Source organism: Wyeomyia smithii, chromosome 3, assembly GCF_029784165.1.
Source record: "Wyeomyia smithii strain HCP4-BCI-WySm-NY-G18 chromosome 3, ASM2978416v1, whole genome shotgun sequence".
In the NCBI taxonomy this organism is placed as follows: Eukaryota; Metazoa; Arthropoda; class Insecta; order Diptera; family Culicidae; genus Wyeomyia; species Wyeomyia smithii.
Window position 1 is genome coordinate 78528225 of NC_073696.1, and position 15299 is coordinate 78543523.

General features: G+C 36.4%; 1 protein-coding gene across 17 annotated transcripts in view; it reads right to left on the minus strand.

The window, feature by feature from the left end:
* The window catches only part of LOC129730236 (serine proteinase stubble), a 77275-nt gene that overhangs the window by 29830 nt on the left and 32146 nt on the right, over positions 1–15299 (minus strand). For 3 of the 17 annotated variants that reach the window (XM_055689412.1, XM_055689410.1, XM_055689395.1), the window contains exons 1-2: positions 2697–3016; positions 1922–2560 (exon numbers count right to left, since the gene is read on the minus strand). The exons of 9 other annotated variants lie outside the window; for them this stretch is intronic. In XM_055689412.1, coding sequence (XP_055545387.1) covers positions 1922–2192 — 271 coding nt within the window. In that variant the 5' untranslated portion in view covers positions 2193–2560; positions 2697–3016. Of the gene's footprint in view, positions 1–1921; positions 2561–2696; positions 3017–15299 lie in introns of those variants that run through there. 5 more of the 17 variants (XM_055689400.1, XM_055689398.1, XM_055689399.1 and 2 more) reach the window with 5 other exon arrangements.

Genomic DNA, 15299 nt, shown 5'->3' on the forward strand with positions numbered 1-15299 from the left:
TAAGCTCGGAATAAAATAGTTCTGATTAAAATGAGTGTTTCTTTTGCGATGCTCTTTTGTTGCTTCATACAAACTGACACTGGATTCAGTAACTATCAGAGAAAGTTTTCTCACAATTTATTGTTTTGCTATTTTTTTTTTTGAATCCAATTTTTCTCAGTTTTTTCTTCAGCATTCTTTCCGTTTAATCAAAAATTCTATTGGCAGCTCTGTAGAAGTCTCTGGCAAAGGTCTGGATGATTAATTTAGCTTTTGTAATAGGATTTCAGAAAGTCATTTAAAAAAATAAAGCTTGAAATTAACTATATCGATTTTTTTATAACAAATATCTTAGAAATGCATAAATTGTCGAGATCTAGTGTTCTCTAAAACCAAAAATTTTTGGGCAACACCAGATGTATTTCTGATACCTTTGGCTTAGAAAAAAATCGATTCCGACAATTTCACGAACTACCATCTGTGTGTTTTTCCATCGGACAAAAAAGTGACAGACTTCCTTGGGCCCGATTCAATTATAGCTATTCAACCATTCTTATGAAATTTGGTGCCCCTGCCCATTACCAAAACGCATCAACTTACGTGAGAGTTCGTCGCTTTAACGTTATGTTTGCGAGAAAACTCATTCAAGTCTCTGGAATAAAGGTAGTGGCTAGGGACACCAAAATTCACAGAAATGGTTGAATAGTTATAAACTTCCATAATTTTCCAGTTTGAGCTATTCGGGTTGCACCTGTGTTCAGGGCCGGATTTAGACGGTGGAGGGCCGGAAAAAAATTGTTTGTGAGGCCCTCTTTTCAAAACATTTGGAGGTAACGTTCAGTAAGGTGACGAGCAAAAAAAAGTCGGCTCAGGACTAGGGGGGGGGGGCTTTAATCGGGAGGCCCGGGGCATTTGCCCCCCCTCAAATCCAGGCCTGCCTGTGTTGATCAGTGAAATCAGCAAAAGTTGCTAAATCAGTTTTTATCAATACAGAAAAAAACATGTTGAAAAGGTTTTTTCGACATATTAAAATTCTACACAGTTAGAAAAAAGTTCCAGAATTTATGTAGATTCGCATATAAATAATAAAACGTTTATGATAGAACAATCTACAACATTCCAAGTTTCGAACAAAATCGTGGTTAACGTAAGAAGCAACTGAAATTTAAATGAGAAAATAATTTACGTAACGTGTAATGCTCAGAATCTTTTATCGTGTGAATACCTAGTGCTATCTTGTCGAATATTTTTTATATAACAATATGTATATTTTCACGGAACCCACTTCAATGATTTGACAAAAATAATTCAGTTAAATGCGCTTTCATATTCATGATATGATACTTATTTTTAAATAAATAATGCACAGATATATAAAATGAAAAAGAAAATCAAATCGGAGCAAAATGTTCTATAATTAGAAGGAACGTATGCTCAGAAAATCACACAGATCGATGTTATAAGCAAAGAAAGGAATTATGATATGGTTCGTAATCAATATGAACCAAGTTTGGTTTAAGCTTTGGAGTAATTTGAAAGAATTTAAACCCTGGAATACAAAACTACCAAGCATCTGCGTTAAGATTCTAACTAGGCGAAACAAACAAACCTCTTCAATTTAATAAGGCTATGCATATTGAAAATTTGTTTTTAAATCATATTCTTTAATTTCGATAAATTTTTGTTAAATGGTGAAAAAATTGACGAGTATATTTCCGTTATAAGATGAAATATTAATATTTGGTTGATAACCGTAATATTTACTGTCACTTCTATGCTCGCAAAAAAGTAAGCGCGAGTCAATCCAATTTCGCCAACTATTTCACTAGCACTGCGCTTCATAAAAATCTCTTCTGGTCACATCATGTGGTTTCTATTATTACAGAATTATGATAAGTGATGTTTAGATTCTCATTGAAACTAAGCACCAAATGCGACCTACTTCTTCCCAACAGTTCCATGATCGAGTTCGATCCATAATCCACGTTGTTGTGACTGCTGAACGATTGCCGTTTGCCCAAAGCCTCCAGGATAAGGATGTCCTGCTCCTGTCGGGGTGATGGTGTCCTCTCCGCCAAAACGACTCCAAAACACAACAATAATCCAAGTGCTGAAACGTAACTAATCATAGCGTTGACCCCCTTTCTCCGGTACCAAATTACTTTTTTACACCGTCCACTAATGTGAACTTGATGGCGCTGTGGGTGCATCATTTTGGGCTATCTCACTGCGATGATTACACACGGGACCCTCCAACAGTAATAAAAGACGCGTGCTTTTTTATGCCACCTGTTTGAGCACTAAGGTTACGAAAAACGAATGCTCAAGTAACGAAGTGTACCGGTATTTTGTCTCTTCTTGTCGTTACTGCTACTGGAGGTCCACCTTCGAAAGGTAGAAACACTTCGGGTTTCGTCACTTGCGCCTGTTATGCAATTAAGTCATATTTTTCGGTCATGAAACTTTTCACTTTTATTCAACTTTACACACGGCATTCACATATGCTTGCATCACTTCGGATCTGTCGTACACTTCTTCGAAGGCAGATTTCACAGCACCTTTTTAATACTAAGTGTATGCACTGAAAAGAAAGCCATTAATAGGTTGTATTTTATCGCTGCGATTCCCCATCGTGCTACAACTCTGCAAAGGTCTCCCCCGGTCGGCACCAGTCAGTCAGTGCGGTTACGGAGCGATCAGGGAGACAATGAACCCACCGAGACCTCCTCGCAGCAGGCAAAGACTCGCTGGCGATGAGAATTTTCTTCTTTCTCCCCACCGAGCTCGAAACGGACAATTTCACTTTCGATACAAACACTGCTTCTTACGAAGTCCGGGATTACGATGCCAAGGCCTGCCCGACAACGTACAGGTTCCGGTTCTTTGTCTCGCACAAGTCGTCGCGTGCGCCTTTGGCCAAGGGCAGCTTTTCTTCTGTCTAAGGCCCCACCCCCGCGGCGACGTAGCGGTGACAAAGATCACCTCCGGAGCACGAATCGCGAACACCGCAAACCACCAGACAAACGATCGCCTTGGCAGTTGATAGTGAACTGAGGTCTGCACGTTTTTCCTTTGGGGGGCCAAAGACACCCGGCCGCCGGACGGGCAGGCGTCGTGCAGGGATGGAATGGGAGACAAGTGGAGGACGAAGTAACAAACAACAACAAACGAGCGAAGGTTTAAAACCAACCACATGTGCTGCAACGAGAAATGCCCGCGTGAGTGCCGTTGGAGAGTAAAAGAAGCTTGGTAAGTTTACACTCGGTGCACCCGGGACAGGGCTGCCGAGATCGAAGAAGCTTTGTGGTGCGTACCTACTCACTATTGAGTGGCACAGGTACGAGTTCCAAATATTTTAGATATACTCAATGTACGATTTTGGGCTACGGTGTTTGTGGAGATTTCCATGGAAAAAGTCTTTTAATATGATTCTCAGAATAGAGTGATGATTCTTAGATTAGTCGTGGTACCTAATTATTTACGGATTTCCAACGCTCTAAAATTTTGTTCATTTTTGGAAAATGTATATATTCATCAATTAGAGTTATTATTTTCGCAAGATTACAATGATTATTGTATGATTCCATAGAAGTAAACGAACTTTACTTACTTGTTTACTTGTTAAGATACGTACCAAATATTCAAATTCGCTGAAATTAACGAAACGTGGCATCATGCCAAACCTTGCTTTACATATCTATTTATCCATTAAAACTCAATTTTGGACGTTAAATTTTGACATGGCGAACTTTGCGATCCGAACTATCGATTTAGCCTGTTGATTTTAATTGATTGGGTTGGATAAATTGCAATTCTATGGAAAAAGAGAAACTGTTGAAAAAAGTTCTCGCTTAATTAATTGCATTCATTAATTGCTTAACTGCAAATTAAGAATTAAGTTAGTTCAAATAGAATGGTTTCTGGGATTCAACCGTCTAAACACAGTGAATTGGAGAATGAAAACTTTATTTGACTTACGAGCGTTTCCATGCCAATTGATATATCGTCGAATATCGTCCATTTTTTATGTATTTTTAACTTTGTACATATATTTGAATTAGCAAACTGAGTATTTTTTGCGGGTAGACAAATTTTTCGGACTTAACAGTAATTTTCTAAAATGGCGTTTGCAATATTGCAGAGGATTTATTCAAAGCACTGTAGCTCAGAAACCTTCAGTTGTAGCGAACAGTTGTCTGAGAATAAATTGTAGAGAGCCAATATGGCCTACAAAAAAAAAATTCACCGCGAAAAAAATTTTGTTGATCAAAGTAAATTTGAAACAAACACTAAATTTTAATAAAAAAAACTTCTAATTTAATTTCAGCAACTCAGAGCAGCTCGTGCCGTATCCAGAGCTTTCCTCCACTCTTCCTAGGCGTCTCGACACTCGTAGAACCGCTTCAACCTAGCCAAGCCACCTAGTACCTCGAAACAGAAGGGTTTCTGGTACCGTTGGGGTTCTTGCCTTCAGTTTGTACTCCACGAAATATTGCCCACAACATTTTCCGCCAAATACGGCCAGTGCGTGTATATGAGCAGCGTCACAATTTCAAGTCCATAGAGAACTACTGGTCTAACTAGGGTTTTATACATCGTCTGTTCTGGATCGAACTGTCCAGCGCAGGCCAAAGTAGGCCCGATTTCCAGCTTAAATGCGTTATTGGATCTCCTTTCTTGTATTATTTTTGGTGGTTACCAGGCATCCCAAGAATACGCACTCATCTACCACTTCGAGTTCATTGCCGTCCATGATCACCGTCCGTGGGAAACCGTGGCAAATAATGCATGCCATAGCTGGTCTCGATCGGCTATATCATACGCTACCTTGAAGTCCACGAAGACGTGATGTGTGGGCACGTTGTACTCTCGACATTTCTGTAGGATCTGACGGAGAGTAAAGATTCGAACCATAATAGCGCGTACTGCCTTACGAATTCTTTTGCTAGAGGAGAAAGACGGTAGAGCGGAATTTGGAAGAGGTCTTTGTAGACGGCGTTGATCAACGTTATGCTACGGTAGTTGCTGCATTGTAGCCGATCGTCCTTTTTATGGATGGGGTATACAACTCTCTCCATCCATTCCTCCGGTAGTCTCTCTTCCACCCAAATCCTGGAAAATACACTGGGAAGTGCCGTTGTTAATGTTTCTTTGCCGTGTTTACTGAACTTTGCCGGTAGTTTGTCCTTTCCCGCGGCTCGATTGTTCTTTAGTGACCAAATTTCCCGTTTGATCTCCAGGATATCGGGAACTGGGACACTGTTATCGTTTGGGGTGACTCCAAGGTTAATATCCCTTCCATCTCCCTTCATCGTTCCGCTATTGAGGTGGTTATCGAAACACAGCTGCCATCTGTCGACCATCCCGCGCTCGCTTGTAATCGGGTTTCCCTCTTCGCCCCTACACATATCTTGACTTTGTGTGTAGCTTTTACGTGATTGATTAACCTTCTTGTAAATCTTGCGTATGCCATTAACCCGAAACAGTTGCTCCAGCTATTCAAAATCTCTGCCCTTCTGTTGGCGTTTCTTTCTGCCTAAAATCGTGTTCAACTCAGTCCTTTCAAGCTCGTCGATATTTGGCCGCATTCTCTCTTCTGGCGATGCTTAGATAGCTTTTCCTCTTCATCGCTTGCTGGCATTTCCTGTCAAACCAGTCATTTTGTCAGCCCGGCGCAAGCTTAAGAAAAAGACTGTATATCCATGACAGCAAGTTTTCAGCTAATTCGGCTGTCATTGCATTGCGTAGCTCTTCCTGCTTCCCGTACGGTACATTCCGACATTCGGCACATAACCCGACAGTAACTGATGACAGCACACACATGCAATGCCAAACGGGCTGTTATTTTTCATCTCCTTATGTCTGTTGGTTCTTCCAAGCTGTCGCAAATGACAGCCTATAATCTTCGACATCCTTCGACACGAATCCGAGTGGGATGTCAGGTGATTATGATTCACGACAATAAGGCCGATGGAAAAATGAAGAAGAGATGGTGCGAGGCACGCTTTTTCTTACGTGGGAAATAATATCAACAATGGAAACACAAATGGAACGGTTTGCTTTGTAGGGGAACTGCTTCATTATTCATCTCATTAAGCCGATATTCACGAAGAATGCACTGATTAAACACCAAATTTTCACGAAAGCATTGATCAAATAAACTAAATATGCTTACGGGCTCTTATGGAATCGTTCTGCATTGTATATTTAGTAAACTTAGCTAGATTTATCCTCAATTTTGTAAAACAAACCAGTTTTCACAACGCTTTCATATCCATCTCAAAACATAAATCACTGCTCAATTATTCATCTCACGACGCCCCCATATTCATAACACTGTAATCATGAATGAATCACATTATCATGCATGAACGTAGGCGTAGCCTGTCGTAGTAGGTTACCTAGATATCTACTGTAGTTGTTTACGTGTAAAATTGGTAACCTAGATAACCACTGCAGTGCCGTCGATTTATGTCAATTATGTCGGAATAGGAGAAATGCTCCATTATTCATCTCAGCCCATGTATTCTCATACAGCATGGCAACACAAAACAGGAAAAATCGCATATTTTCTTCTTAAACCAATCTGCTAATCCATGGAATGGATTCTGCTAAGATCACTTTAGATTCCTCATAATGTACAATCCTCAAAACTCACTTAAAGGCACTAAATTTGATATTATAGTCAAGCAGATGCAGTGCAGTGCAGATGCACTCGAAAACTCATTTATTCCAATCACCTACCTCAGAAAACGAAATACGCGCATTGTTCTATACGGCTACAACGGGACTCGTTGAGCAGCCAACCAAATTTTTTTTTCATCACTAGCGGACCACTTTTTATTTTAATCACTAAACAAAATCACTCACTACACTAAGAATACCTTAATCTTTGAAATGTCCACCTCAAATTTCCTTAAACAAGCTTGAATTAGCAGAAATATATGAGATTATCCTAAATTTCAACTGTAGGGTAAATGTGTATAAAACGCCCCCCCGGGGCATAACGCCCCAGTCCATTTATTCGGAAGCACACAAAAAATAAGACATAAGACTATTGGGAATCCGTAGCGGGTCATAGGACCAACCTTCTGTGCAAGTTTGATAATTGTCACTAGCAGCAAAAAATAAACAAAAATCAATTTTGATTTGAGCTACTTCAGATCTAATTTTTTGCAGCGTTTCCGTAACGTTTTTCCACTAATGTATAAAGTTTATTATCTGGTATTTGCACTTATATATCTCAAATGAACCTCTAAGCAGCTGTATCTAGTGAAGAAACGATAAAAATTGTATAATTTGCTTAAGTATTCAATGCTTTCTGCTTCATTACAGCTCCCGGGCAATATGCCCCACCGCTAGCCCGGCTGATTTGTTCGTTTGCTTCTGAGACTTCAAGCGCTGTTTCACTTCGCATGCTGAGCTGGCATATGAAGCTACTGCATGGGGCATATTATACTGCATCTGGGGCGTTTTGCCCCGGTAGATTGGAAAGCTTGCAATTTAGTCATATTTTTTAATAAAATTATGGCGTTTTTGTGTAACAGTAATTACAAAACAAAACAATAGCAGTGCATTACCAACTAAATAGTGTATCCAACTGCATGAAAGATTTGTTGTTTGTGATAAACATAGCTACAATATTGACGATGTTCCTTAGGGGGGGCGTATTATACCTGTTTACCCTATGTATTTTCATCTGTTTTCACTGCGTTGAAGAAAATCAAAAGTTGCCAAATCAGTTTCTGTTATAACAAAAAATTATACTGAAAATGTTGAATTATTCCGATATAATTGACATACATCGAGAGCACTGCAGTGGTTACCTAGGTTACCAATTTTGCACGTTAACAACTACAGCGGATATCTAGGTAACCTACTACGACGGGCTGCGGCTACGTTCATTCATGATAATGTGATTCATTCATAATTAACAGTGTTATGAATATGGGGGCGTCGTGAGATGAATAATTGAGCAGTGATTCAAGTTTTGAGATGGATATGGAAGCGTTGTAAAAAATGGTTTATTTTACAAAATTCAGGATAAATCTAGCTAACTTTACTAAATATACAATGCTGAACGATTCCAGAAGAGCACGTAAGCGTATTTTGTTAATTTGTTAAATGATTTCGTGAAATTTGGTGTTTAATCAGTGCATTCTTCGTGAATATCGGCTTAATGAGATGAATAATGGAGCAGTTCCCCATTATGTTTTGAAGAATTTTTCTAAATGCAACTTTGAAAGAAAGAATTCTCATTTTCGAATGATGCATACAATTTAAATAGTAAATTAATAAATAATAATAACTATTGAAATTAAGATGTAATGTTTGATGGATATAACACAGCTCAGTTAATTTCAAAGAGATTTGAGGAATGCATAAAATAAATAAGTTATTTTTAGCCTTTCAAGTCGGCAAAAGAGAGAAAAAAAATCTTTTTACAATTTGAGCTCAAGGGCAAAGTCTGTGTCTACCAGTTTCGTTTCATCCAAGGAAAAAAATTCCCTGGACGTGATCATAACCAAAGCTTCCGATTTATTCATCCAATTTCTATGCTGACTGAGAATGAATTGTGCTATATCGAATGTACATTTTGATTAGTCTAAGATAACTCACTAAAAAGCGTATTTTCATAAAAATTCTGAACTTCAAATTTGAAATATGTATCTCAAAAACGGAATCATTAAGAATATTATTTGTCAAGAGCTTTATGATTTCATCAACAATTTAAATCATATTGCAAAATTTAAATCATATTGCAAATTTGAATCATATTACAAAATTGATACAAATTTTATTTTCATTAATTATTCATTATGTCAAACCCCTCCACCTTCCTTCCCCTTTGAAAATGTTGAAAATCAGAACTGGAAGAAAAAAGTTCTAGCCGTTTTGTTAACATTATTGGTTTTACGACAGCGTATATTCAATTTAGCTACAAACAATTTCAGTGACAGGGAAAGTGTCGTCTAAGGCAAGCCAAATAATTGATAAAAATGAGTGTTATTTTTCAACAATAATTTGAATGCAAGTCATCGTTTTTTGCGTACAAATATCATTACAAATGTTCCATTTTTTATGTTGGAATAACATCTATACCGAAGTTAAAGGCGCCTTAATTTGCAAATCCTGTAATCCAGGGAAAAGTGGTCAGTTTTTAGCGCTCATATATCAGTCATTTCTTTTCAGAATATTAAGGTTTTGGCATCAACCGATCAGAAATTCTTTTACGGTTAAATTTATGTAACGAAAAACCTGTTGTTTGGGATACACTATTGAAAAATTGGTAAATAATTCCGATTGTTCAAATCATACCGAGCAACCAATCACTACCTCTCTTCCCAAGCACAGCCGACTCGAGGTCGCTTTCTGTTTCTGGGGTGGTTTCAATTTCCTTGCCATTCCCTATTCTTCTACACTCCACCCTCTTTCCGAGTAACTGACGAAACCTTGATATAAAAGGTACCATTCGAACATTTCACTCCATCATTTCCATTCCAATACTGTACCGGTATCATTACGGACGCGCTGGTCTAAATTTCTTTAGATCAAAACAGTTTTTTTAAGTAACATAAATTACACTGTGCTACAGCGATTTAGAACTTCTGAAGTGACCTAGTGTAGGTTGTAGGTCTTGTTGAGTATAACATTCGCTCATACTAGAAATTTTCCAAACACCCCCAAAATCTGAAGTTATGGTCAAAATACGGTTTTTTAACCTCAGTGCATATAATATTTTTTAACTCAGTCATTTATCAACCGATTTTCAATATTTTAGCAGTTTGGGAAAGAGAACAAATAGAGCTTTCAAAATATATACTAGTTTCTACTAATAACAAGAAAACATGTTGAGTTATTCGAGTTTAAATTTATTTTTTAGACTTTTTCATGAAGTTTTTCAATTTAATTTTAAATTTGCCGTCTATTTTTGTGAGGAACATACCACAAATATACTATAATTTTAAAAGTATATTCAATTCAGAATCAAATGAAAGTAGTTTTGTGAAAATCGGTTGATATTTTGCTTAGTAATATATTTTTTAGGAATACCAGAATTTTTGGTTTCTATCGCACAATTATTTCACGGGGCTACAAATGATGAAAAAATGCAAGAACTTTTGATGTGACTTAGTGTGGGTTGTAACTTTAGTCAAATGTTACTTGTGCGTTTACTTGAAGTTTTTCAAATACCCCAAAAAATTATTAGTTATGGTCAAAATCCTGTTTTTTACCATAGCTCACATTTTTATGTTTAATTAGGTTATTTTTCAACCATTTTTTTGTATTTTAGCTGTTTTGGAAATGCGAAAAATAGAACTCTTGAAACTTATAAATATGTCTAAAGAGTTCACCTATGTATATAATGAATAGTTTTAAATTAAATAAGATGTTTTATATTAAATAAAATAAGATGATTTTTTTTTCCAAATTTTACCTACATGTGATGAATAGTTCTACAATAAATAAGATACCTAGTTTATGTTATTTTCAAATTTTTCCAAATTTATTCGTAATTTCTTACACATTTTTGTAATGAGCGAGCTTTAATTGCTGTAGAATTTGAAAAGTACATTTAGTGCCAAACGTAAATAGTAAGTTTTTTGGCTGAGATATGACTCCATGTTTTCCACCATATATGTACTTAGATTTAGTCAAATCATTTCTCAGCCAAATTAAAACAGGTTTTCATCAACAACACTTATTGTTTTCGTTTGGTACCAGAAAGAATTTTCCAAATTTCACAGCAATTGAAGCTCCATCATTACAAAAATGTATGAAAAATTGCGAATAAATTTAGAAAAATTTTAAAATAACATAAACCATCTTATTTATTTTAAAACTTTTCATCACATATAGGTAGGCTTTTTATACATATTTATATTTTTCAAATGCTCTATTTTTCGCCTTTCCAAAACAGCTAAAATATGAAAAATCGATTGAAAAATAACCGTATTAAACATAAAAATGTGAGCTAAGGTAAAAAACAGGTTTTTGAACATAACTTATAATTTTTTGGGGTATTTGAAAAACTTCAAGTAAACGCGCAAGTAACATTTGACTAAAGTTACAACCCACACTAAGTCACATCAAAAGTTCTTGCATTTTTTCATCATTTGTAGCCCCGTGAAATAATTATGCGATAGAAGCCAAAAATTCTTGTTTTCTTAAAAATATATAACTTAGCCAAATATCAACCGATTTTCACAAAACTACTTTTATTTTATTCGGAATTGAATATACTTTTAAAATTATAGTATATTTGTGGTATGTTCCTCACAGAAATAGACGTCAAATTTAAAATTAAATTGAAAAATTTCATGAAAAAGTCTAAAAAATTAGATTTAAACTCAAATAACTCAACATGTTTTTTTGGTATTAGTAAAAACCTGTATATATTTTGAAAGCTCTATTTGTCTATTTGTCTTCTTTCTAAAACTGCTAAAATATTGAAAATCGGTTGAAAAATGACTGAGTTGAAAAATATTATATGCGCTGTGGTTCAAAAAACCGTATTTTGACCGTAACTTCAGATTTTGGGGGTGTTTGGAAAATTTCTAGTATGAGCGAATGTTACACTCAACAAGCCCTACAACCTACACTAGGTCACTTCAGAAGTTCTTGAACTTTTTTTCATTTGTAGCACAGTGTTATCGGTGAAAAGAGTACCAGAACAGTTTTTTCAATGAGCATACATTCATTTTTTTTTGTTTCTCGGTGCGCGTTTTCAATTGTATTTCTCGCACTCAGAGAAAAAAACATACTTGTATCCATCGAGAAAAATGGAAAAACATTTAGAAAAGCTCTAAATTATAATTGAAGTAGTTAATATATTTTAAGCTTGTAATTGAGTTTTTGGTTTTATAAGTTATTGAAATAAACGTAGTTTCTTAAAATACATGAGGTTATATGCTGTGCTGGAGCTAACCTAGCATGACTTTTATCGGTTTAATGACAAACAGTTATCAATCTTAGAACTTTCACTTGAATCGTTCTGGTGTCCAATTTCAGAAAGTTTCGTTGAGTTTGCTTTTTGTTAATATAGGAAAATTTCACCCAATTCGAAAGCTACGAACATAGATTTTTCTGAAGTGATAGCGCTGATATAAAAGAGGTCCATTCTTTCAGTAACGCTTTAACGTCTCAACATTTAGAAATGCACTGTTAGATAAAATTGCAGATACTACTAGAGCTACAATTCCGTCTACTATTTGTTTCAATGGAATATTAAAATACCGTAGTCCAACGTCATGCGGTCGTGTCTTGGATACCACCCTTCAAAATTTGTATCAGGTTAATTTTTTAAGTAAAAATTTGTCTTACGGTTCTCGTTCCAAAATTTTTTATCAGCAGTTTTGGAACAATGTCAAGTTTAAACGAATGATAAATTCCAAGGAATAGTCAACGTTTTTTTGTATTATTAGAAAATATAAGTGTTAACTTCCTAACTTTATAAGCTTTAATCATTAATTACTTGAAAACAGATGAATGTAGGATGTTAAATATTATCAGCTTCAATTTTTTTTAAATCCTCTGGATACAAACCTTCCAAAAAAAGGTGGAATTAAGTTTTTTAAACTTTACTTTAAATAGAATGTTTAATTTTTAAGCCCATTAATTTATTTAAACTCGTGGATCTAATGAGAAAGGGAGAAATATGAGCGCTTAAAGTTTGTTCTCTTTTACCGTGATTCTTTTTTTAAATTTTCATCTTCAACAGTAAGTTTCAGTTAGACAAAACCCTGCATCAAAAATAATCAAGCTCTCAACCATTCTCGCTTAACCCTCTCCCGCTCACAAGGTTTACCATTAAAATTTATAGCTTCACGAGAAAATTCAAACTGAACACTTTGTAGACTAACTAAAATTACTGTCAGCTGTAGTATTTTGAAAAAAAAAAAAAATGCTTAGTGATGCTCTGAGGCAGCATATGAAAGTTTATGGAAGAATCGTAAGCGCAACAAACTATTTTATGTCAAGATATGATGATTATAATTCATGGTGCTTCAGAGTCACCATGAGCGGGAAAGGGTTAAAGGCAAGTTCTCGAGTGAAACTGATGAATATTTTTTCTATTGCGCTTCCTCACCGAGTCTCCTTAAGTTAATCTGCCAGATAACGTGAATTAAAATTCATTCAAATGTATTCATTCAACTATATTGATTCACCTGTTTTTTTTCAAAATTTAGTGTGAGCTAAGGGACAAAGTGGGGGGATGGGAAAAGCCTAAGAATAAAAACCACGCCCTTTGACATCTAACAGTATAATTCTATGACCCATATAAAGATAGTCTGCGTCAATTTGACTCCTCACTCCTCGTGACATTGTTCTCTCCTCCTTCAAATGGTGCGAAAACGTTCTCATTTTCTTAAAAACTGAATTCTGGTATTTGTCATGTATTGATGTGTTCACACCGTAATTATCACTCATTATTGAATTTTAAACAAAAACTTGCATTTAAAATTCATTCATCTATTTAACGCCAGAAAAAGGTTATATTTACAAGGTTAAGGTACGAACTCATGACCATTTGCTTGTCAAAGCGTACTTGAGGCTACGAGCTCCCCCAGGTTTTGATAGGTAACTAATATTGTTTTCGAGTAAAAGTTTTGTTCGCAGAAATGTAGGCAGCACCTTTGCAGTGCAGTTGGCAATTGACATCTTTTTTGACTTTCACGGTTGTGTACAGCCTTCGTAGTATTTTTTTGCGTTCGTATGTACTGAAGAGGCTTAAGAACAAAGTTCATAGTATGATTGTTGGTAGCCGGTATCTTTTTTCCGAACCTTAAAGGTGTGTACAATGAAGCATATAACACTACTTTCGTAAAGCGTTGAAACTATAAATTTTATATGAAACTGATAACCACACCTATTGAGTCTACGACTGAAGTACAGGCATTATTAGACATTATTTAGGGCTCGTGTTATGACAGTTTCTACAAAAACTACTCGATGATATCCTTGTTCAGATTTTACGACTCATGCAAAACATATTTTGCTTACAGTTTGGAAATTTAACATCTTCGAAATAATCGATACAAGTGAGACGGCTACCACTGTCTTTCAAATCCATCCATTTCGTAGCACTGTTTGTTTCACTGAGTACCCTAGACTGAGTTACCTCAGTATGCTGTAAACGTACGAAGCCCGCATTACTTTAATTGGTAAGGGAAGCATTTGCCGCATGCAAAAGGAAAGCAAATAATATGAAAGGAGATATTCCACAATTGATTTCGCACTATAAATTAGCTCCCACCTATTCCGGACTGAGGCTGAACCCGCAAATGCCGGAACATAATCCATACCCAGCTGTAAAACGGCTGGTTGGTGAAGTAAGGTCGTAATTGGTGTGACGCGATGCGGTTTGTTTGTTTTATGAAACAAAACAAATCCATTGTTGGTCCACTGGTGGCACCGGCGACACCGAATCGAAGCACCGGAATGAGATTCATTTAATAGTTGGTTTCTTTTCCGTCTGTCCGACTAAACTGTTTGCAATGGAACGGTCTGTGTGTGTGTTGTGGTTGTGGAGAATTGTTTCGATTCCACACGATTGCAACGGGTTCGTCGTCGTCGTCGTCGTCGTGATTGAAGTCACTGGCAGAGTGTTTTGGGTTTTTGTTTTACGGTAAAAATTCAATCACTTCTTCAGTTTAGTATGGAGCTTAGGTTTTCTGCTCCCGCGTGTGGTGGAATGGTGGCCCCATTCACAGCACGGGATGAGCGTACGAAATGGGTTATTTGGTACTTCCCACCTTTCGGTCGCGTTTGTTCTTGTTGTCGAAAGGTACGAAATAATATCTTTAAGATCATGTGAATTGATAACTTTTGTTCCTCTAGTATAATCCGCTTGAATATTTAGTTAGTAATAATCAACCAACTATTTTTAAGGAAAAAAGTGGAGATGCAGTTTTTGAATTATTAAGCATTTTATTATAATAACCAGAAAAATTGAAGCAATCACCGAGCAAACCTAAACCATCAGTTACATGTGCGAACTAACGGAACTGTCGGAACCAACGTGAGATCGGCGCATTCAATACATTTAATGGCAATTTTGAAAGCGTAATTTGGCTGCAGTTGTTGCTTTCCTCAGTCAAACCTCAACTAGTTTAATTAGTGGCAAACACAATCTGTTCAGCCAATTTGCAAAAGGAAAAACAACCGCCACGGTAGTCACATCGAGTGGGTGTTGAAACGCACCGAGGCATTGTAATTGCCATGTAAATCGGCTGCCATCACCAATTTTTACTCCGTCTGTGCTCTGTACTCGTACTAGTAAATGTTGGATTGAGGATTATTTCTGCCACCTTGCTTGT